The 23,814-nt window shown below is 35.4% G+C and overlaps 2 protein-coding genes across 3 annotated transcripts in view; both read left to right on the top strand.

The window, feature by feature from the left end:
• The first annotated feature begins 484 nt into the window (after window positions 1–484).
• Window positions 485–23,814, top strand: part of LOC111433259 (ABC transporter C family member 12-like) — a 36,010-nt gene continuing 12,680 nt past the window's right edge. The window contains exons 1-26 of one of the 2 annotated variants that reach the window (XM_023070247.1): window positions 485–773; window positions 2,497–3,361; window positions 5,045–5,114; window positions 5,495–5,939; window positions 6,206–6,384; window positions 7,186–7,225; window positions 8,567–8,723; window positions 9,029–9,143; window positions 9,231–9,311; window positions 9,449–9,473; window positions 10,010–10,066; window positions 10,189–10,254; window positions 10,523–10,597; window positions 11,415–11,522; window positions 11,721–11,855; window positions 11,945–12,051; window positions 12,131–12,224; window positions 12,542–12,709; window positions 12,919–13,059; window positions 13,506–13,706; window positions 13,792–13,890; window positions 13,977–14,129; window positions 14,337–14,722; window positions 15,049–15,229; window positions 15,340–15,663; window positions 15,749–16,516. In XM_023070247.1, coding sequence (XP_022926015.1) covers window positions 5,607–5,939; window positions 6,206–6,384; window positions 7,186–7,225; window positions 8,567–8,723; window positions 9,029–9,143; window positions 9,231–9,311; window positions 9,449–9,473; window positions 10,010–10,066; window positions 10,189–10,254; window positions 10,523–10,597; window positions 11,415–11,522; window positions 11,721–11,855; window positions 11,945–12,051; window positions 12,131–12,224; window positions 12,542–12,709; window positions 12,919–13,059; window positions 13,506–13,706; window positions 13,792–13,890; window positions 13,977–14,129; window positions 14,337–14,722; window positions 15,049–15,229; window positions 15,340–15,663; window positions 15,749–16,516 — 3,993 coding nt within the window. In that variant the 5' untranslated portion in view covers window positions 485–773; window positions 2,497–3,361; window positions 5,045–5,114; window positions 5,495–5,606. Of the gene's footprint in view, window positions 774–2,496; window positions 3,362–5,044; window positions 5,115–5,494; window positions 5,940–6,205; window positions 6,385–7,185; window positions 7,226–8,566; window positions 8,724–9,028; window positions 9,144–9,230; window positions 9,312–9,448; window positions 9,474–10,009; window positions 10,067–10,188; window positions 10,255–10,522; window positions 10,598–11,414; window positions 11,523–11,720; window positions 11,856–11,944; window positions 12,052–12,130; window positions 12,225–12,541; window positions 12,710–12,918; window positions 13,060–13,505; window positions 13,707–13,791; window positions 13,891–13,976; window positions 14,130–14,336; window positions 14,723–15,048; window positions 15,230–15,339; window positions 15,664–15,748; window positions 16,517–23,814 lie in introns of those variants that run through there. The other variant, XM_023070246.1, reaches the window with a different exon arrangement.
• The window catches only part of LOC111433260 (FACT complex subunit SPT16-like), a 24,442-nt gene continuing 19,027 nt past the window's right edge, over window positions 18,400–23,814 (top strand). Inside the window, exon 1 of the mRNA XM_023070250.1 lies at window positions 18,400–18,602. The gene's annotated coding sequence lies outside the window, so the exon portion shown is untranslated. The remainder of the gene's footprint in view (window positions 18,603–23,814) is intronic.

The raw sequence follows: 23,814 nt of genomic DNA, 5'->3' as shown, positions 1-23,814 counted from the left end.
CATGTCTTTTGTCTACCTGCTTAGGGGTCATTGTCTTCGTTGTCACACCGTCCGATGTCTAACTTTGATGCAATTTATACCCCTCTACGACCTTATGTTATGTATCACAATTTGCTCTCCTATCCGATTTCACAATCCACTCCTATTGGAGGCCGGCGTTTTCTATTGTTACACCGTCTAATATTTAGCTTTGATACAAATTGTTTAGCTTTGATACAAATTGTAATAGACTAAACCCATCACTATTCGATATTGTCTGCTTTGATAGATACAAATCACTATTGGATATTATATGCTTTGTTAGATACAAATTATAATAGGCCAAATCCACTACCGTTGGATATTGTCTTGGATATGGTCTGCTTTGACCGGTTAGTTAACTGTTTCCATTCTCCAAACAGGAAGGTTTACCTAAGATCTCACAATTATTTATCATAATTTCTCAGAATATTTTTCACATTTATAAAAAATACATTAAGCCCGCCTTCGGCTCCCTCCCTTTTCTGTCTCGATATATTTCTGCAGTGCACTTACCCTTACATCTCAATCCCACTTCTCGTCTGTTGGTTGCCATCGGTGTCTCTCTTTCTCTGTAAACACTGTATCTCCTTCTCCTCATCTACCTATCTTTCGCTCTCGTCAATCATCTCTTATAGACCCATCTCTCGCTCGCCCTGTAGCTTGGATTTCTCGAGGGTTTCTGGCCGCATTTGCCTCTGTTTCAGCTTCCACAGCTTGCATGATCTTGCGCCCTCCCAGTTTTCTGATACTAGGTGCGTTTTTTCTACTTTAACGTAAACCCTCACAATGTTTCAAGAAGGACGTGTATTTGTGTGATTTTTATTCAGATTGAACTCTCCGCATCGGCTGTGTTCTTTTTATGGTTTTAATTAGATTATAACTTGGCTTATTGCTTTCCTGTTTCAACAAAGAAACCCAACTGTTCGTTGATTTTTTTTGGATAGTTAGGAAGCTATAGCTTCATTAAGATGCAATTTCAAAATTTCCGCTCTAGAACCAAACCCTTGAACTATAAATATGCATTCCAACTGAAGTTAACATCGGAGGAAGAATAATAACAAAATTATTTTGTTAATGCGCACGAAGAAGCCGCATTAACGATAATATCAAATCTATTTTCTTAATGCACACAGAATTTTCGCCTTGTGAATCACCTAATTGCCAGTTTCGTCCGTCTGGTTGAGAGTTTGAGGTTAGGTTGGTGGATTCGTTCTACACATTATTACATTAGAAATAACATCTAAAAGAAATTTTCTTACCGAACTTGTAGGTTGAGCACGTTCAGATGAGTTCCAAATTCACATCTAACTAAGTGCGAATTTGAGATTTTGTTTTTAATTTTGAACCATTGCTGATTTAGTTTGGTCCTTTTCCCCCTTATCATAGTGTTTCTATTAATTTCTTCATTAATTCAAAGGATAATTGTGTTAGACCGCTGATTTTGATAATGTACTTGTACTGATTGTCAGTACTCCGGCACCAGTGTTTAAAATAAAGTTTGTTCAGTTATGGAGTAATTGTTCGATTTCTCAATCGAGTTCTTAAAGACTGTAAAAATTTAACTTGCATTTAAAAATTGGATCGTTTATTTGTGATCATTGTTCGATTTCTCAATCGAGTTCTTAAAGACTGTAAAAATTTAACTTGCATTTAAAAATTGGATCGTTTATTTGTGATCATTGTTAGTTCTTAAAGACTGTAAAAATTTAACTTGCATTTAAAAATTGGATCGTTTATTTGTGATCATTGTTCGATTTCTCAATCGAGTTCTTAAAGACTGTAAAAATTTAACTTGCATTTAAAAATTGGATCATTGTTCGATTTCTCAATCGAGTTCTTAAAGACTGTAAAAATTTAACTTGCATTTAAAAATTGGATCGTTTATTTGTGATCATTGTTAGTTCTTAAAGACTGTAAAAATTTAACTTGCATTTAAAAATTGGATCGTTTATTTGTGATCATTGTTCGATTTCTCAATCGAGTTCTTAAAGACTGTAAAAATTTAACTTGCATTTAAAAATTGGATTGTTTATTTGTGATCATTGTTCGATTTCTCAATCGAGTTCTTAAAGGCTGGAAAAATTTAACTTGCATTTAAAAATTGGATCGTTTATTTGTGATCATGAGATGGATATTGTAAGTGAGTCTTTGAATCAAGAAAAATTATTTTCTATGGAACATTAAGGGGAAGCATTTTTATGCCAAATCTTTTTTGTCACTTGCACTTTCTGGATTTTGTTGTGTTTCCTGACACTGTAGATATACCTCAGCGTGAAATGTAAAATTTCATTGTAAATATTTTTTTTGCTTGGTTCACGAGTTGAATCCTCAACTATTAATCCAATTATTTGAGCTTTACTTTATTCTTGACTCTCTGATTATTTTTATTATTATTATTATTTTTTTTTGTGAACTCCCCATATATTTCTTATTTTTTTTGGCTTATTCATCTGGTTCGGGTTTTTTGGTCGACAGTGTTGTGCTCTTTAGTCTCTATGGCTGATCGTAGAAATGGTAGTAGCCAACCTCCCAATGGGAAGGCCAGTGAAGCTGGGAATGTGTGTTCTATTGATCTAGTGAGAACTTCAGCACAAGACTGAAAGCTATATAAGCTGATTGGGATGAGCACAAATCTGACATGTGGAGTTCTTCAGATGTACTAGCTATCGGGACACCACCTCCAGCATCAGAGGATCTGCGGTACCTTAAGTCTTCAGCGCTCCCAGAGACTATAATAGTGTTCACCAAGAAACAAATTCATTTGCTGTGTAGCCAAAAGAAGGCCTCTCTACTTGATGTTGTAAAAAAATCTGCCTCGGATGCTGTTGGTGCAGATGTTGTTATGCATGTGAAGGCAAAGAATGATGATGGCTCTTCCTTAATGGATGCTATATTTCGTGCTATTCGAGCTCAGTCAAAGGCATATGGCATGGAGAAGCCAGTAGTCGGATACTTTGAATTAGGTGACATAACAAATGGGTTATCTGACGTATTTGCTTGCAAAGATGATAATGAAATTATGAACATCAAGAGAGCTGCATTTTTAAGTGTTAATGTGATTAATAAAGTTGGAAAATGTGATTGACGAGGAGAAGAAAATCACCCATTCGTCATTGATGGATGAGACAGAGAAAGGCATTGTGGAGCCCTCAAAAGCTGGCGTGAAGTAAAAGACTGAAAATGCTCCAATATTTCAGAGTGGAGGGGAGTTTGATCTCTCAGGCCTAGTGCTGCTAGCGCCGATGAGTTACTTCACTATGATCCTGCAACTGTGTTAATATGTGCAGTGGGGTCCCGATACAAGAGCTATTGCGAATGCACTGCAAAGCAAGGCTTACAGGTACAAGTTCATAATTGAATTTTCAATATTTTCTCTCAAATTTTAATTTGATGTCTAACTTTATTAACCTTAAAATATTAAATTACACACAAAATTGATAGTTTTTTTTAAAAAAAAAAAACTTATTTGACATTTTAAAAGTTTATGACTATATTAAATATAAAATTAAATTAATTTAGAGATAATCATCATTGTTAATAGTCAAGTGATAGGTAAATTTAGTATATTTAAACATTTGATGTTTTGGTTAACTACATGTGTTGGAAGTACAAAAAGAAAATAAAACATTAATTATGAAAGGTAAAGTTTATAGGTCTATGAGTAAATAACACTTATGGGTGAAGGTAAAAAATAAATTATGAGAAGTTATGGTCAAAATAAATAATGTTATATTATCATAGAGAGATTTAAATGATGAATGCAACACATTTCTTGGTACGCTCATATGAGTTGAATTAATTAATGGAATTTCAATAAAATTGAAAAAAATTAGAGATCTTGATAATTTAAAATGTTTATTAGACATTTTTTAAGTTTAGAAAGGTAATAAACATAAAATTGAAAATTTTAAAATATATTATTTAATTTGGTAAGATTGGTGTATATTTCTTTAATAAATAATAAAAAAAAAAAACACTAGTTGGCAAATATGTTTTAAAAAAACGAGGATTAAGAGAGAAAATTTTATAATAAACACTTTATTGGGTACTGGGTGGTTGTCTTATATATTAAAAAAAAACGAGGATTAAAGAGATTTACAATATTTTTATTTTTTCAGACTAATAGGAGACTTGAAAGTATGAAATGACCATTTTGCCATTTAAAGTAAAAATTCTCGTTATATGAAGCTCAAGTATCTCTCTCCATTCTTAAAATAAATACCTCGTATACATCTTACATATATGCCTCATATATATATTTATATAATATTTAAGGTCAGGGTAAGATTGGTGTATATTTCTTTAATAAAATAAAATAAAATAAAATAAAAAGTAGTTTAATGGGTAGTTGGCAAATATATTTTAAAAGAAACGAGGATTAAGAGAAAATTTTATAATAAACACTTTAGTGGGTAGTTGTCAAATATATTAAAATGAAAAAAAAGGATTAAAGAGATTTAGAATATTTTTATTTTTTTTCGTAGACTAATCGAAGACTTCAAAGTTTGAAATGACCATTTTGCCATCTAAAGTAAAAATTCTCGTTCTATTCTAAAACTTTTATTTTTATTTATTTATATATTTTTTTTTTTTATGAAGCTCAAGCATCTCTCTCCATTCTTACATAACCAAACATATGATTTAATTAGTTATATTATTTATGGCATCGAAGAAATCTGAAGCATGTGGGCATATACACCCGGTATGCATAATTTGATGAATTTTAAAAGCTTTTGAAAAGAAAACATTCTTTTTTTTTTTTTTTTTTGTTGGCGGTATGACTCTGTCTCATTAGCATTATTCGCCGAAGACTTGGGTCACGAGTGTGGATTTTCTTACTCGACCTCTGCGATGATGCATACTTTTAATCTTTCCATTGGATGTTTGCGGATTATTAGATCCATTTCTTTTAAGCGGGAATCTTCTTCGTAAGTCGTCACGCTTGCAAGACTTTTTCTATCCAGCTTATAACTGCACTTTCATTGTCCTTTTCTTATTTGGTTCCTTTTTTTTTTGTTCTCAGCGTATTTCAAGTTCTCTCAGCTCCCCAGAGAGAGCTTACAAGTCTATATATGGATAGACCATGAATGCAAGTGAGTTGATCTTCTAGTCTTTTACTAAACTATGAATGGAGTTTGATAATATTGCTTCAAGTCAGATGTTCCTAGTGATTCTATTGCTGTTCTAGCACGGAACTTTTATAATTGATTCATGTTGCTATGTTGAAGCTGCTCTTTGACTTTGGTGCGTGAAATATGGAGATGGGTATTGCTTTGTTTTCACTGTTTGTTGAAGTGCGTCTTTAAGCAGGCAAATAATGTGAAATTCAGAACCGTGTGGGATTATCATAATGGATATTCAACAGCTATGAACAAATTCTTTAATGCAGTGGATTCCCGATGTTTCTTGAATTGAAAATTCATTTCATGGGCTTTCTGGTTTTAAATATTGAATATGGGTTTTCCTGTTTTAGGAAGCACATTGAGTGGAGCGTTGATGGTAAGATAATAGATCGATACTGAGTTCAAAAGAAGGAACCGGGTCTGTGACTTCCTGCTGTAGTGAATAGTAGAGTAGGAGGAAATATGCCTTTTGAAGCCTTGGATTGGTTCTGCCAGCCGGTGGCAAATAGTGCATGGGCAAAAGCAGTTGATAGTGCCTTCGGTTCTTACACACCTTGTGCAATTGACTCTCTAGTGGTCTCTTCTTGTCATTTGGTACTTTTTGGGCTTTGCTTCTACAGAACGTGGCTGATTGTGAAGGATGCTAAAGTGAAGAGGTTTCGTTTGACCTCTAATTGTTATAATTACATGCTTGCTGTGATTGCTGGTTGTTGTTTTGTTGCGCCTTTACTAAGGTTAGCCATGGGTATAGCGATTTTTAGCCTTGACGATCACACTGGCTTTGCTCCTTTTGAGGTACGCCTAATTTTCATATATGTTTCAAGGGTTGCTTTTCTTTTTGGGTTTAAATGGAACATCATTAATCTCCCCCATCAAGAATTCAGAGGTTTTAGTAGGATTGGTACTTGCTAGCATCTTATGGAATTCAAGATATTAAAATTTGAACCTATACAGAAACTTCGTAGTTAATAGTTTTTGCATTGAATACTAAATGCAGTACGATCTGTTCTTGTAGCATTGTTTGATTTGAATACATGGGTTGATTTTTGTTCGTGCTTTAGGTGATTTGCTCAATCGTGGAGTCTCTTTCTTGGTGCTCGGTGTTAGTGATGGTTGTTGTGGAGACTAAAATTTATATCCATGAATTCCGTTGGTACACACGATTTGGACTAATCTATGTTATGGTAGGGGGTGTTGTGCTATTAAATCTTGTACTCCCACTTTCAGATTACTATAGCAGGTTAGTTTCTTACATTTAACTTTCCCTTTTGTTTGTAATATTAGTACTTTTTTTTTTTTTTTTTCTTTCTCCTAAGATGAAAAGGATGTCTTTAATGAAAAGAAAAATTGTGAGATGCTACATCGGTTGAGAGGGGAATGGAGCATTCCTTATAAGAGTGTAGAAACCTGTCCCTATCAAACGCATTTTAAAACCGTGAGGCTGACGACGATACGTAATTGGCCAAAGCGGACAATATCTGCTAGCGGTGGGATTAGGCTGTTACAAATGGTATCAGAGCCAGACATTGGGTGGTGTACCAACGAGGACGCTTGGCCACCAAGGGGGGTGGATTGTGAGATCCCACATCGATTGGAGAGGGGAACGAAGCCTTCCTTTTAAGGGTGTGGAAACCTCTTCCTAGCAGACGCGTTTTAAAACTGTTAGGCTGACGGTGATACGTAACGGGCCAAAGCGGACAATATTTGTTAGCAGTGGGTTTGGGCTGTTACAAAAATCATGTTCTGGCACTCATTTGGGGGTAGCCTAGTAGTTAGTTACTTGAGTTTAAAACTCTTTTGACAAGAGCTGAGAGATGGAAACAGTTGATGGAAAATCTAGTAAAGATTTAGAGTTAAAAGTAGATTCTATGCCATAATGTTGGTTAATGATTTTGCACTTGTTAAAAGATACTCGTGGCCTTAGGAGTTTGCATTTAAATTTCATTGCTTTTCTTTCTCTTGATGGTACTACAATGATCATGTTTTATTTTTTCCTTCTACTTTTGTCTTTTTTTTTCTTAAAATAAATTTCCTCATACAGTGCAGATCTTTGTATGATCATCACCTCATTTTCTTTCCAGGTTAGTTCATTTCTTGTGAGGTCAGGTATATTTTTCTTTATTAAGCTTTCTTTTAAAAAATGCATCCGTAAATTCCTTGTTTACTATTTCCATTATGTTTTTCGCCCAACATAAGCATATAGAACTGTCCACGAAACTGTAGGGATTTGTTGGTAGTAATGCTTGATCTCTGGTTTCTAGAAAAGAGGAGCATTGTGAATGGTAGGGACTTTGTATCCTCTTTGGTATTTTTAGCCGGGGTAATGGTACCATACTTGTGTTGAGGATTGTTGGGAGAGGAGTCCCACATCCGCTAATTAAGCGGAAAAGCAATTGATCATGGGGTTTATAAGTAAGGAATACATCTCCATTGGTATGAGGCATTTCGGGGATTGTTGGGAGAGGAGTCCCACATCCGCTAATTAAGCGGAAAAGTGGTTGATCATGGGGTTTATAAGTAAGGAATACATCTCCATTGGTATGAAGCCTTTTGGGGAGACCAAAAGCAAAATCATGACCCCAGGTCAATGAAGATAGTGTCCCCCACTTTTATACCCATGATCTTCTCCTTAATTGGTCAATGTGGGACTCCAACAATCCTCATTAATCCTCCCGTCAAACAAAGTATACCATAAAGTATATCGTAGAGCCTCCCCTGAGGCCTCATTCTCTAGAGCTTTTGAACAAAGTACACAATTTGTTTCACACCTGAGTGCCTCCTTTTTTGGAACCATCGAACAAAGTACACTATTTGTTCGACACCTAAGTCACTATAACTACACCTTCTTTGTTTGACACCTGAGGATTCCATTGATATGGCTAAGTTAAGATAAAGACATGACTTTGATACCACGTTAGGAACAACGACCTTCCACATTGGTATGATATTATCCATTTTGATCATAAACTCTCATGGTTTTGCTTTTAGTTTCAACAAAAGGTCTCATACCAATGGAGATAGTGTCCCTCACTTATATATCCATAATTTTCCCCTTAATTAGCTAATAGTGGGACTCCGACAATCCTCAACATGGTGCTTCTTTTTTGTATTGTGCATTCTTTCATCTTTTGTCAATGAAAGAGAAAAATTTTCATTAAAAAAGAAAAAAGATAAAAGCTGGCTATTAATACATCTTGCTTTTTTTTTTAACAAGAATTCGTGCATATTTCTTACTGTTCTATCGAACAATAGAAGTAGATTTGATTGCACAAGAAAATTTTTGGTGATAATTGTTAAAATAGAATGAGACCCATTTGGTTTTATTTGATGATGTACCCAGAATAGTATAATTTTGTGTTGCAAATGAGGGCTCGCACTCCAGTTCTATTCAAGTCAAATAAATAGCTCTTCTTGTAATGCAGGTGCTTTTTGCAGTACTTCTTCTTGCTTATGTCCCTAATTTGGAACCATATCCTGGTTATGTTGTCATGCAATCTGAGTATGTTGACTACATGGACTATGCAACGCTTCTGGGAGAAGAGCATGTCTGTCCCGAAAGGCACGCTAATATCTTTTCTAGTAAGTAATTTTTAAACTAAGCCTATTAATCTGAATCATTTTCTTTTCATATTATCAAAGAAACAACTTCAAAAATCATTCCAAATTTTGTATCTCTTGCACCAATTGGTGCTTTATAAGGTGTAGAAATTAAAATATATGTAGGCTCAAGTACAGCAACATCTTCTAAAAATAATCAAACACGTTTTTCATGCTATAATGTTGTTCAGGATGAACTTCTTAAGAATGAACAAATAAAACTCCAGAAAGTAATTGTGAAATGATAGTTGTTTACTCAGAAAACTAGCTTTGGTTGAATGTGGTAGGAATATATTTTGGGTGGGTGACTCCACTTATGAAGCAGGGCTATCGAAAACCTCTAGCTGAAAAGGATATTTGGAGGTTGGACGTCTGGGATCAAACCGAGACACTAATTGGAAGGTTTTCTTTATGATTATTAATTTGTTTGCTTCTTTTCTTTCTCCATATCTAATAATTCAGTTGTTAAGAATGTTCTTACTTCTGAAGGTTCCTGAGATGCTGGGCTGCAGAAGTTCAAATGCCTAAGCCTTGGCTCATAAGAGCATTGAATCGAAGCCTCGGACGAAGGTGCATACAACACCTGCTTTTTTTGTGCTTCGATTTACACATTTTGTCTAATCTCGATTAGCAGTTACTAAGATTTATATTACTTTGTCACTGTTTCTTATCTCATTTTGTTTGCTACTCTTCAAATTTTTTACTAGGTTCTGGTTGGGAGGTTTTTTCAAGGTAACGTATAAATTTTCTTTCCCCTGTCTTCTGTTTTTTTGTTCCTCCTTGCAAACATTAATTTATTGTCTTCTATGAAATTCGTAAGACATTTTCTTTCATTATATATCCAGGTTTTAATACTATTTATCTCAATTAGCTCAGTCATGTAGATTGCTTTGGAGTGAGTCAGTGACTTGATCAAGACTAAATAAATTATTTTCTTCCTGTATTTCCACGTTTTTTCGTTTGTCAGGTTGGAGCTATAGATCTTCATGAAAAATATAACATTTATATTTCAGTTTGGATTGATATTGAATTTTTTCTTTTAATGCCAATGAGACATATCCATCCTTGAGCATTGCTCTTCTAGCCTTCTTTGTTTGAAATGGGATGTGTTTATTGTCTCTACTAAGATAGCTCTTTTTTTTCTTACATTGTCACTCCTTGAGGAGTTCGTATCCTTGGACACTATTGTTCATTCATTTAATCAATAAAAACTCGTATATTGTTTAGAAAAAAAGTCCTTTTCAAATCTGACCATGCAAATCTGGCAGGTTGGCAATGACCTCTCTCAGTTTATTGGGCCGATGATATTGAACCATTTATTACAGGTTAGTAGGATTTTTTTTTTTTTTTTTACTTCATGTTTGATATTTATCTATTGAAACAAAGTGTTGATGGGCTGCGTTTGGATCTTGGAAGTTTCAAAATTTATATATTTCTTGTATTGCAGTCGATGCAACGGGGAGATCCAACTTGGATTGGTTTCGTCTATGCATTCGCAATTTTGGTTGGTGTGGTATGACTTCTCATATCCAATTTTTAAAACTATATTATGTTTATTTGCTCCATTTTTTGAATATCTTGAGCTATATATTTCTTCTGCCTACACAAGGGCTTACTGTGCGTCACCATTGGTGACATCTTGTTATAGGCCTTCCAAGGCACACCTTACCATAAGAGATGATCCTCTAAAGTCAATATTTTAGATTTTTCCTCCGAACATATTGTTTAGAAGTTATTTCGACTTTGAATTGCAAATGACTACTTTAATATTATTTATTCAGTCATCTGGAGTGCTATGCGAAGCTCAGTACTATCAGAATGTTATGCGAGTTGGTTTTCAACTGAGGTCTACTCTGGTAAACAGTCTCTCTATAGTAGCTACTTATCTTCATTTTAACTCATTTATTCAAACAAATTAACTCATTTATTCAAACAAATTAAGTTATGTTTGAATTTTCATCTTAGTAAGATGAGTCGGAGGCTGTGGCTCTCTTAAAATATAACAGCCCAAGTCCACCACTAGCAGATAATGTCCTTTTTGGGCTGTTTTTTTCTGGGTTTCTCTTTAAAAGCCATCAAGGTTTTAAAATGCATTTGGAAAGGAGAAGCCCATAAGGGAAAGCCCAAAGAGGACAATATCTGCTCAGTGGGCTTGGGCTATTACAAATGGTATCCGAGCCAGGCACCGGTCGGTGTGACAGCAAAGATGCTGGGCTCCCAAGGGGGTGGATTGTTAGATCCCACATCGGTTGGAAAGGGGAACGAAACATTCCTTATAAGGGTGTGGAAACCTCTCCCTAGCAGACGCGTTTTAAAACTGTGAGACTGGCGGCAATTTGTAACGGGCCAAAGTAGACTATTTGCTAGTGCTGGGCTTGGGTTGTTAGAAATGGTATAAGAGCCAGACATCGGATGGTGTACCAGCATGGACGCTAGGCCCCTAAGGGGGTGGATTGTAAATCTCACATCGGTTGGAGAGGAAAACGAAGCATTCCTTATAAGATGTGGAAACTTCTCCCTAACAGACACGTTTTAAAACCGTGAGGTTGACGACGATATGTAACGGGCCAAAGCGGACAATATCTACTAGTGGTGGGCTTGGGCTGTTACATAAAAACAAGTGTGTTCCTTTTATTCTTTCTTGACAAATGTTATTTGTTTTCTTAATTGCAGGTGGCTGCTATTTTTCGTAAAACACTCAGATTGACTCATGAGGGGCGCAAGAAGTTCCCGTATGGGAAAATTACAAATATGATATCAACCGATGCTAGCGCCCTTCAAGTAGGCACGGTCACCCCTTGCATTTTGTATACAGTATCTACCTTAGAATAAACTTGACAAAAAAAGAATCCTGTATGTTATCTTAAGATCTATTAGTTAGCTCACAATTTCTATCACTGTAAGTCTTGAAAAATATTAGGTGATCCTTGTACCTTGATAAAAAAGAACCATTACTAATTTCCTAAAACTTTTGTTCAGCAAATATGTCAACAGCTTCATGGGATATGGTCTGCCCCATTTCGTATTATCATGTCAATGATTCTTCTATACCAGCAATTGGGTGTTGCTTCTGTTTTTGGGGCTTTAGCTCTAGTCTTGACGGTTCCTATGCAGGTAATTAGTCTGTTTGTAAAATTCACAATCTTGTCACTAAATTTACCTCTATAACTTATCTAATTGGAATGTGTCATTTGTATGTGCAGACTGTAATTTTTAATAAAATGCGAAAACAAACAAAGAAGGGACTTCAGGGGACAGATAAAAGGGTTGAACTCACAAATGAAATTTTAGCAGCCATGGACACTGTGAAGTATGGTTAAATTTGTCTGATAAGTTTACAAGTTCAATACATCTCTGCTTTCTTGACACCAAGCTCAAAAATATTTCAGATGCTATGCATGGGAAGCAAGCTTTTTATCCAGAGTTCAAGAAATAAGGAATGAAGAGCTCTCGTGGTTTCGTAAGGCGCAATACCTTTATGCGGTATTGCCATCAGACATGCTTTCTTATTTACTTTTTTTATTGGTTAGATACCAAACTTTTGTTGAAAAAAAATGGAAGAATACAAGGGGAAAACCAAAAAAACAAGTGTCCAACACTAACTATAGAAAGGATGATGTAAAAATTTTACGTTTAAATTGTCGAGGATTGTTGGGAGGGAGTCTCACATTGGCTAGTTAAGGGGATGATCATGGGTTTATAAGTAACAAATACATCTCCATTGGTACGAGGCGTTTTGGCAAAACTAAAAGTTCATCCTCCTTTTCTTTGCATTTCTGACCAAACTTCATTTATTGCAGTTCAACGGTTTTATTATTCATACCCTCCCAGTGTTTGTAACTGTAATTTCCTTTGGGGTATTCACATTGCTTGGTGGAGATCTGACTCCTGCAAGGGCCTTTACATCACTTTCCCTGTTTGCGGTGCTTCGTCCTCCTCTAAACATGCTTCCTTATTTATTAAGTCAGGTACTCAATCATTTCTACTGCACTTTTATTTTTCTCTTTTCTTTTGATAAAATATTTCTTACTAGACCTTATCTGAAAAAGATGATAAATTTTTTTACGAGCTTTGTTGTTTATATTTCATATAACATAATGTTTTATTCTGAAAGAAATGAAAAAAGAAAGAAAGAAAGAAAGCCTATTCACTCTGTAATTCTACTCTAATAGTACAGGTTGTAAATGCACATGTATCATTACAGCGTATAGAGGGACTCATCTTGACAGAAGAGAGAATTCTTGCCCCAAATCCACCGTTGGAACCTGGGCTTCCGGCAATATCCATAAAAAATGGATGCTTTTCATGGGATTCCAAGGTTGTACATTGGCATTCTGTATACCCTCATCTACATGATATTTTGTATGATATTTGTTTCTTCTTCAATACACGGGTCTATAACTGCATCTATATGATATTTGTTGCTTTCAGTGAATTTGCATCATGGTTAAGAAGACCTCTTAAGTTGGAATTTTTTTTTTTTTTTTTTTTCGAAATGAAACTATGCTTTTCTGTTATAATATGAAAAACTAAGCATAAAGCTCCAAGAATGCTCGTTTGCAGACAAGAAAAACAGATTTCATGTCAAAATTATAGAAAACATGACTGTATTTTGGTTTCAGAGTGTGATTTATAGCATCTTTATGGGTCACATTGATTTAAGAGTATGCTTATATACACTTGTTCAAAAAATATATATATCTTCTTCAATGCTATGAGGTTGTCATCTGAGAATAGCGGCTGTGAAATGTAACCTCTTTGCAGGTAGAGAAGCCGACATTATCAAATGTGAATTTGCATATAGAAGTTGGCAGCTTAGTCGCAGTGGTTGGAGGTACTGGCGAAGGAAAAACGTCACTTATATTGGCAATGCTAGGGGAGCTGCCTCCCTTGGCAGACACAAACATTGTTGTCAGAGGGACAGTGGCTTATGTTCCTCAGGTGTCATGGATTTTCAATGCCACTGTGAGTCACAATTCCTTTCTTCCTAACTATAACCCTCATTTCTTCCTAACTATAGCCCTTCTGATTTACAAATGTTTTCTGCTAGGTTCGTGACAATATATTATTCGGATCGGAGTTTGAATCAAACCGTTATTGGAAGGCCGTTGATGTCACTTCCTTACAACATGATCTTGACTTGCTTCCTGTAAAGTGGATTTCAAAGTTATTTACCTAGAGATACTTTTTTAAATTGAATGTTTTAACAATTTTCCTCACAAACTTGCTTGTCAGGGTCATGATCACACCGAGATTGGTGAAAGAGGTGTAAACATAAGTGGCGGTCAAAGACAGCGAGTTTCTATGGCTAGGGCTGTATATTCAAATTCTGATGTTTACATTTTTGATGATCCTTTAAGTGCCCTAGATGCTCATGTTGGTCAGCAGGTATGCTGCTTGCCTAAATTTCCTTGAATAAACATTTGTTTTAGTTCTAAATTTGGGTTCCAAAACTATCAACTCTATTTTTTTTTCTTCATATTAGTTTCTTATTTAAGTTTAGGTCTTAGTATATCCACTGCTGAAAATAGACAAAGGTTGGTAACTTCTGGAGCTCATATGTAGGAGGTCTAATGTGAAGTTAATGTATTTCAGGTTTTTAACAGATGTATCAAGGAAGAGTTGGGAGGGAAAACCAGGGTGCTTGTCACAAACCAATTACATTTTCTTCCCCAGGTCGACAAAATTATTCTGATTTCCGAAGGCATTGTTATAGAGGAAGGAACCTTTGAGGAACTCTCCAGAAACAGCAAACATTTCCAGAAGCTAATGGAAAATGCCGGGAAACTGGAAGAACAAATGGAAGAAAAACAATACAACAAAAATCCTTACCAAGAAAGCCAGAAGTCTCCGAATGGTGGACTTGGGAATAAAGTTCCAGAAGACACAAGCTATGCAAGAAAACGGAAAGACAAGAACTCTGTACTCATCGAGGAGGAGGAGAGAGAGACAGGAATAGTAAGTTGGAAGGTGTTAATGAGGTAAGACATCGACTTACAGGAAATTCATGCTTCAAAAAGAATTTGTATGCTTAAAACTAAAAAACAGAAGCACTCTTTGTGGGCTTCGTTTCAACATAAATGTATTCCTTACTTATCATCCCCTTAATTAGCCAACGTGGGACTCCCGACCAACAATCCTCAACAATTCTCCCCTTGAATAGCCTCCCCTTAGTCGAGGCTCGACTCCTTCTCTGGAGTCCTCGAAGAAGTACACCCTTTGTTTGACACTTGAGTCACTTTTGACTACACATTCGACGCTCACAGCTTCTTTGTTCGACACTTAGGGAACTTTGTTGTATGTGTAGGTATAAGGATGCATTAGGAGGTACTTGGGTAGTTATCGTATTCGTTTCATTTTATCTGCTGATAGAAGTCCTTCGAGTTTTGACTAGCACGTGGTTAAGCTTTTGGACAAATAAAAGCATTTCAGAAAATTATGACGCTGGATACTACAATCTCATCTATGCAGCGTTGTCCTTTGGCCAGGTGAGAAAGTATATGTATTAACGTTGTCATTTGGATCATGGGATTTATTTGGTGGGTATAGATAATGTTTTTAGCGTTTTGTGAATTTTGTTCTGTCTGTTTCCTTCTAGGTGACCTTTACAGTAGCAAACACATATTGGTTAATCATTGCAAGCCTCCGTGCGTCTAGAAAATTGCACGATTTCATGCTAAAATCAATTCTAAGAGCTCCAATGGTGTTCTTCCATACCAATCCAATTGGACGAATTATCAATAGGTTTGCCAAAGATCTTGGAGACATTGATCGTACTCTTGCCCATATTATGAATATGTTTCTTGGACAACTGTGGCAGCTACTGTCAACTTTTGTTCTAATAGGTCTTGTGAGCCCAATCTCTCTATGGGCCATTACGCCGCTATTGATTGTGTTTTATGCAGTCTATTTATATTATCAGGTATGATGTTAACAACTTTTATTCTGTTCCTTTTTGTCAATAAACTATGAAACAGAAATTGAATTGCATCACGTGCTTCTTTCAGAGTACCTCACGTGAAGTCAAACGCTTGGGTTCGATTACTAGATCTCCTGTGTATGCTCATTTTGGGGAAGTGTTAAATGGTCTGTCAACTATCCGTGCATACAAGGCATATGATCGAATGGAAAGCATCAACGGGAGGTTCGTGGATAATAACACCAGGTTTACTCTTGCAAATATCAGTTCAAATCGCTGGCTCACAATAAGGTTGGAAACATTAGGAGGCCTTATAATCTGGTTGACAGCAACTTTTGCTGTCTTGCAGAATGCAAGAGAAGAAAACCAGGGGGCATTTGCATCTACGATGGGATTACTTTTAAGTTACTCTCTAAATATCACAAACTTGTTAAGTGGTGTTCTAAGACAAGCAAGTAAGGCAGAAAATAATTTAAACGCTGTTGAACGTGTCGGCATATACATCGATTTGCCTTCAGAGGCTCCAGCTATAATCGAGTATAACCGCCCCCCATCTGGTTGGCCTTCATCTGGATCGATTCAGTTTGAGGATGTTGTCTTACGTTATAGGCCTGGACTTCCTACAGTCTTGCATGGACTATCCTTTAATATTTTACCAACTGACAAGCTAGGAATAGTTGGAAGAACTGGTGCAGGAAAATCGAGCATGTTGAATGCATTATTTCGAATTGTAGAGATTGAACGAGGAGGAATAACAATCGATGGCTATGACATTGCTAAGATTGGGCTAACAGATTTGCGGAAATCTCTAACTGTTATACCTCAATCACCAATTCTTTTTTCAGGTATGCTTTGAGTAAAGTTCTAAATCTTCTCTTGAATTCAATCTATTCATCCATCTATCGTTTGTTTAGGAACTGTACGTTTTAATCTCGATCCGTTCTGTGAACATAATGATGCTGACTTGTGGGAGGCTCTTGAGAGAGCACATCTTAAGGATGTAATTATGAGAAGCTCTTTTGGCTTGGATTCTGAGGTAAGAAGCTTTGCCAACTTTAGCTTATGTTGAATAAAACTTAAGTACAATCTCATACTTGTTCAAGGTTTCGGAAGGAGGGGAAAATTTCAGCGTTGGACAAAGGCAACTGATAAGCCTTGCTAGAGCGTTGTTGAGAAGATCAAAGATCATTGTTCTTGATGAAGCAACGGCAGCTGTTGATGTTAACACAGACTCTCTGATACAGAAAACTATCCGTGAGGAGTTTAAATCGTGCACTATGCTGATAATCGCTCATCGGTTAAACACGATTATTGATTGTGATCGGATTCTCGTGCTGGATAAGGGTCAGGTATGCCTCAGTTTTTGGTTGATGAGCTAATGGTTAAGCCGTTGTTGCTCACTTATATCAGAACTTCCAATTTTCATTCAGGTCATAGAATATGATGCCCCTGAAAAACTGCTTTCAAATGAAGGAAGCGCATTCTATAGAATGGTTCAAAGTACAGGACCTGCAAATGCTCAGTACTTATGTAGCTTAGTTCTTGGAAAAGAAGAGACCAATCCACATGATGAAAACCAGTTACTTCAGAATGGTCATGGGAGATGGCTAGCAAAATCCCAATGGATGACTGCTGCTCAGTTTGCTCTGTCCAGAAGTCTTGCTGCCTCTCAAAATGACCTCAAAAGGCCAGATATTGATACTGTTCATGGGAATGATATCATTGGGAAAGCAAAGGATGCAGTTCTAACGCTGCACGGAGTTTTGGATGGGAAACACGACGGATTAATCGATGAAGTACTGACTCGAGACTCGATTCCTAGATACAGTTGGTGGTCATCGTTCTACCGAACAATTGAAGGTATGGTTGCAATGGTGTGTCCATTTCTTTTTCTGATTTGAAACTCGTTTACTGTCAATATTTGAAGTGTTCTTGTCTGGGTTTGCTTGACATGAAGCTGTTTTTGAATGAATTTATGTGATTTGATTTATCCCTTTTGTGTTGGTCTCAGGGCTGGCTGTGATGAGCAGATTGCACAGTTACAACAAGCTTTGTGATGGTGAAGATGGTGAAGCTGAAGAGAGGCAGTTTGACTGAAACCATAGTTCTTTGTTGTTATGATTTTGGAATAAAACCATGTTCTTGTCGTCTTCTTAATTGAGAGAAATATTTTCGTTAATATGTACTCTATCTTGACAATAAAAGATATCATATAAAAATCAATAAATAAATTTCACGTTAGAGAGAGGTTTTCACACCCTAGTTTATAATCCACCTATTTTGAGGGCCTAACGTTCTTTCAAGCGGTTTTTAAGACACGTCAGAGAGTTCTCCACACTAAAAGAAATGTTTCATTTCCCTTTATAAATGAGGTGAGGTCTCGATATTTGATCCTAGTTAATATTTTTCATATTTAAAAAATTACATTTAATTTTTTTTTAAAGTAAATAAGAGCAAGTTTAATTTCAAAAAATAAAAAATAAGACAAAATATTCACAAGGAAAGTTAACTTCTATTGATTGAAAAAAAAAAAAAAAGAAAAAAAAAAAGCCTTTTTATTGATTGGAATAAAATTTCAATTTCATCAATTATTTGCTGTACAAGAGAAAAGTAAGATAAATACATAAAGCCCGCCCGCCCGCCCGCTCGCCCGCTCGCCCTCGGCTCCCTTTTCTGTCTCGATATATATCTGCAGCCCTCTGCCCTTCCATTCCAATCCCACTTCTCTTCTGTTGGTTGCCATTGTTGCCTCTCTTTCTCTGTATACTCTGAATCTCCTTCTCCTCATCTACCTATCTCTCGCGCTCGTCAATCATCTCTTATACGCCCATCCCTCGCTCGCTCTGTAGCTTGGATTTCTCGAGGGTTTCTGGCCGCATTTGCCTCTGTTTCAGCTTCCACAGCTTGCATGATCTTGCGCCCTCCCAGTTTTCTGATACCAGGTGCGTATTTTCCACTTTAACGTAAACCCTCACAATGTTTCAAGAAAGAACATGTGTATTTATGTGATTTTTATTCAGATTGAACTCTCCGCATCGGCTGTGTTCTTTTTATGGCTTTAATTAGATTATAAATTGGCTTATTCTTTTCCTGTTTCAACAAAGAAACCCAACTGTTCGTTGATTTTTTTTGGATAGTTAGGAAGCTATAGCTTCATTAAGATGCAATTTCAAAATTTCCGCTCTAGAACCAAATCCTTGAACTATAAATATGCATTCCAACTGAAGTTAATATCGGAGGAAGAATAATAACAAAATTATTTTGTTAATGCGCACGAAGAAGCCGCATTAACGATAATATCAAATCTATTTTGTTAATACCCACAGAATTTTCGCCTTGTGAATCACTTAATTGCCAGTTTCGACCGTCTGGTTGAGAGTTTGAGGTTAGGTTGGTGGATTCGCTCTACACGTTATTACATTAGAAATAGCATATAAAAGAAATTTTCTTACCGAACTTGTAGGTTGAGCACGTTCAGACGAGTTCCAAATTCACATCTAACTAAGTGCTAATTTGTGATTTTGTTTTTAATTTTGAACCATTGCTGATTTAGTTTGGTCCTTTTCCCCCTTATCGTAGTGTTTCTATTAATTTCTTCATTAATTCAAAGGATAATTGTGTTAGACCGCTGATTTTGATAATGTACTTATACTTGTTGTCATTTCTCTGGCACCAGTGTTTAAAATAAAGTTCGTTCAGTTATGGAGTAATTGTTTGATTCTTTTCAATTGAGTTCTTAAAGACTGGAAAAATTTAACTTGCATTTAAAATTTGGATTGTTTATTTGTGATCATGAGATGGATATTGTAAGCGAGTCTTTGAATCAAGAAAAACTATTTTCTGTGGAACATCAAGAGGAAGCATTTTTATGGCAACCTCTTTTTATCAGTTGCACATTCTGAATTTTGTTGTGTTTCCTGACACTGTAGATATACCTCAACGTGAAATGTAAAATTTCATTGTAAATATATATTTTTTTGCTTGGTTCACGAGTTAAAGTGAATTCACACCACTCTCTTTAAAAACGAAGTTGAATCCCCAACTATTAATCCAATTATTTGAGCTTTATTTTATTCTCGACTCTCTGATGTTTTTTTTCTTTTTTTTTTTTTTTTGTGAACTCCCCAAATATTTCTTTTTTTTTTTTTTGGCTTATTCATCTGATTCGGGTTTTTTTGGTCGACAGTGTTGTGGGTCTATAGTCTCTATGGCTTATCGTAGAAATGGTATTAGCCAACCTCCCAATGGGAAGGCCAAGGGAGCTGGGAATATGTATTCTATTGATCTAGTGAGAACTTCAGCACAAGACTGAAAGCTATATATGCTGATTGGAATGAGAACAAATCTGACATGTGGAGCTCTTCAGATGTACTAGCTATCGGGACACCTCCAGCATCAGAGGATCTGCGGTACCTTAAGTCTTCAGCGCTCCCAGAGACTATAATAGTGTTCACCAAGAAACAAATTCATTTGCTGTGTAGCCAAAAGAAGGCCTCTCTACTTGATGTTGTAAAAAAATCTGCCTCGGATGCCGTTGGTGCAGTTGTTGTGATGCATGTGAAGGCAAAGAATGATGATGGTTCTTCCTTAATGGATGCTATATTTCGTGCTATTCGAGCTCAGTCAAAGGCAGATGGCATGGAGAAGCCAGTAGTCGGATACTTTGAATTAGGTGACATAACAAATGGGTTACCTGACTTGTTTGCTTGCAAAGATGATCATGAAATTATGCACATCTGTTACCCTCCAATATTTCAGAGTGGAGGAGAGTTTGATCTCAGGCCTAGTGCTGCTAGGGACGATGAGTTACTTCACTATGATCTTGCAAGTGTGATAACTGATAATATGTGCAGTGGGGTCCCGATACAAGAGCTCTTGCTCTAATGTTGCCACAACTTTCTTGATTCATGCAAATGCACTGCAAAGCAAGGCTTACAGGTACAAGTTCATAATTGAATTTTCAATATTTTCTCTCAAATTTTAATTTCACGTCTAACTTTATTAACTTTAAAATATTAAATTACACTAACTTATTTGACATTTTTAAAGTTTATGACTACATTAAATATAAAATTAAATTAATTTAGAGATCTATGGAATATAATCATTGAAATACACACAATAAAGAAAAATGAGGATAATAATAAATACGGGCAAAATGGAACCAATCTAAAAGCTTATAAATTAAAATCAACATTTTCAAAATGTAAAGAGAACAATGAAATGGTTTCGGCGAGTAGTTAATATTTTTGTCTTGGTATTGTAGGTTTATTATTTTTTTCTTCATTCTTAAACAATTGTATATTTGGTCTTTATCGTTTTATGACTTTTTTTTATTTTTTATTTTTTTTAAATCTACATTGCAGAAAATAATCATCATTGTTATTAGTCGAGTGATACGTAAATTTAATATATTTAAACATTTTTGTTTTGGTTAACTGAATGTATTGGAAGTAAAAAAAAACATTAATTGTAAAAGGTTATAAAAGTTTAAGATTATAGGTATAAGTAGTAAGTACAAATAAATTACGAGAAGTTATGACTAAGGTAAATAATGTTATATTGTTATAGAGATATTTAAAGGATCATTTCCACACGTATGAGTTGAATTAATGGAATTTAAGAAATAATTTCAATAAAATTGAATTTTTTTTAGAGATTTTGATAATTTAAAGGTTTATTGGACCTTTTTTAAAGTTTTAGAATAACAGTAAACCTAAAATTGAAAATTTTAAAATATATTATTTGTTTTTTTGCGTATGAGGATATGGTTCTGGTCGTATAACTGGATTTTTCGAGTTCGGCCTCTCGATCATTATTTGGCACATTTGCCTGTTTATTGTTCTTCAACATTCCAAGAAACTTGGTCATTGATTTGCCATCTATCACGATTAATTCTATTGGAAGAAGTTATTTTAATAAATTTAGTCTTCTTAAAATAATTACCAAGTTATTTTAATAAATTTAGTCTTCTTAAAATAATTACCTCGTATACATCTTATATATATCGGTGTATATTTATTTAATAAAATAATAAAAAACACTTTAATGGATAGTTGGCAAATATATTTAAAAAAAACGAGGATTAAGAGATAAAATTTTATAATGAACACTTCAGTGGGTAGTTGTCAAATATATTTAAAAAAACGAGGATTAAAGAGATTTAGGATATTCTTATTTTTGTAGACTAATAGGAGACTTGAAAGTATGAAATGACCATTTTGCCATTTAAAGTACAAATTCTCGTTATATTTTTTTATTTTATTTTTTTTTATGCGCTCAAGTATCTCTCTCCATTCTTAACAAAATTCTTAATTTTTTGTTTTTTAAGTTAATAACTTGAAATTAAATAACCAAACATATGATTTAACTACTAATATTTTTTATGGCCATCGAAGAAATCTGAAGCATGTGGGCAGGTACACCCGGTATGCATAATTTGATTAATTTTTAAATCATTTATGGCCTCGAACAAAAACATTCTTTTTTTTGTTGGCGGTATGCCTCTGTCTCGTTAGCTTTATTCGCCGAAAACTTGGGTCACGAGAGTGAACTTTCTTACCCGAGCTCTGCGATGATGCATAATTTTAATCTTTCCATTGGATGTTTGCCGATTAGATCCATTTCTTTTAAGCGGGAATCTTCTTCGTAAGTCGTGACGCTTGCAACACTGTTTCTATCAAGCTTAACTGCACTTTCATTGTCCTGTTCTTATTTGGTTCCTTTTTTCTTTTTCTTTTTTTGTTCTCAGCGTTTTTCAAGTTCTCTCAGCTCCCTGGAGAGAACTTACAAGTCTATATATGGATAGACCATGAATGCACGTGAGTTGATCTTAGTCTTTTACTAAATTATGAATTGGGTTTGATAGTATCGCTTCAAGTCAGATGTTCCTAGTGATTCTATTGCTGTTCTTGCACGGAACTTTTATAATTGAATCATGTTGCTATATTGAAGCTGCTCTTTGACTTTGGTGCGTGAAATATGGAGATGGGTATTGCTTTGTTTGCACTGTTTGTTGAAGTGTCTTTAAGCAGGCAAATAATGTGAAATTCAGAACCGTGTGGGATTATCATAATGGATATTCAACAGCTATGAAGAAATTCTTAATGCAGTGGATTCCCGATGTTTCTTGAATTGAAAATTCATTTCATGGGCTTCCTAGTTTTTGGTCTTAAATATTGAATATGGGTTTCCTGTTTTAGGAAGCACATTGGGTGGAGCGTTGATGGTAAAATAATAGATCGATACTGAGCTCAAAACTCCACGAATTTGTAACATTTCGAACTACAAGGAAGAAATATGCCTTTACAGGCCTTGGATTGGTTCTGCCAGCCGGTGGCAAATAGTATATGGGCAAAAGCAGTTGATAGTGCCTTCGGGTCGTACACACCTTGTACAATTGACTCTCTAGTGGTATCTTCTTGTCATTTGGTACTTCTTGGGCTTTGCTTCTACAGAACGTGGCTGATTGTGAAGGATGCTAAAGTGAAGAGGTTTCGTTTGACCTCTAATTGTTATAATTATATGCTTGCTGTGATTGCTGGTTGTTGTTTTGTTGTGCCTTTACTAAGGTTAGCCATGGGTATAGCGATTTTTAGCCTTGACGATCGCACTGGCTTTGCTCCTTTTGAGGTACGCCTAATTTTCATATATGTTTCAAGGGTTGCTTTTCTTTTTAGGTTTAAGTGGAACATCATTAATCTCCCCCATTAAGAATTCAGAGGTTTCAGTAGGATTGGTACTTAGAGTTCAAGATATAAAATTTTGAACCTATAGAGAAACTTTGTAGTCAATAATTTTTGCATTAAATACTAAATGCAGTACGAGCTGCTCTTGTAGCATTGTTTGATTTGAATACATGGGTTGATTTTTGTTCGTGCTTTAGGTGATTTGCACAATCGTGGAGTCTCTTTCTTGGTGCTCGGTGTTAGTGATGATTGTTGTGGAGACTAAAATTTATATCCGTGAATTCCGTTGGTACACACGATTTGGACTAATCTATGTTATGGTAGGGGATGTTGTGCTATTAAATCTTGTACTCCCACTTTCAGATTACTATAGCAGGTTAGTTTCTTACATTTAACTTTCCCTTTTGTTTGTAATATTCCTTTCTAGTACTTTTTTTTTTTTTTTTTTTTTTTTTTTTTTTTTTTT

Source organism: Cucurbita moschata, unplaced genomic scaffold, assembly GCF_002738365.1.
Source record: "Cucurbita moschata cultivar Rifu unplaced genomic scaffold, Cmos_1.0 Cmo_Scf00041, whole genome shotgun sequence".
In the NCBI taxonomy this organism is placed as follows: Eukaryota; Viridiplantae; Streptophyta; class Magnoliopsida; order Cucurbitales; family Cucurbitaceae; genus Cucurbita; species Cucurbita moschata.
The sequence above is the reverse complement of the archived record's forward strand: the minus strand, read 5'-3'. Positions and strand labels throughout refer to the sequence as shown.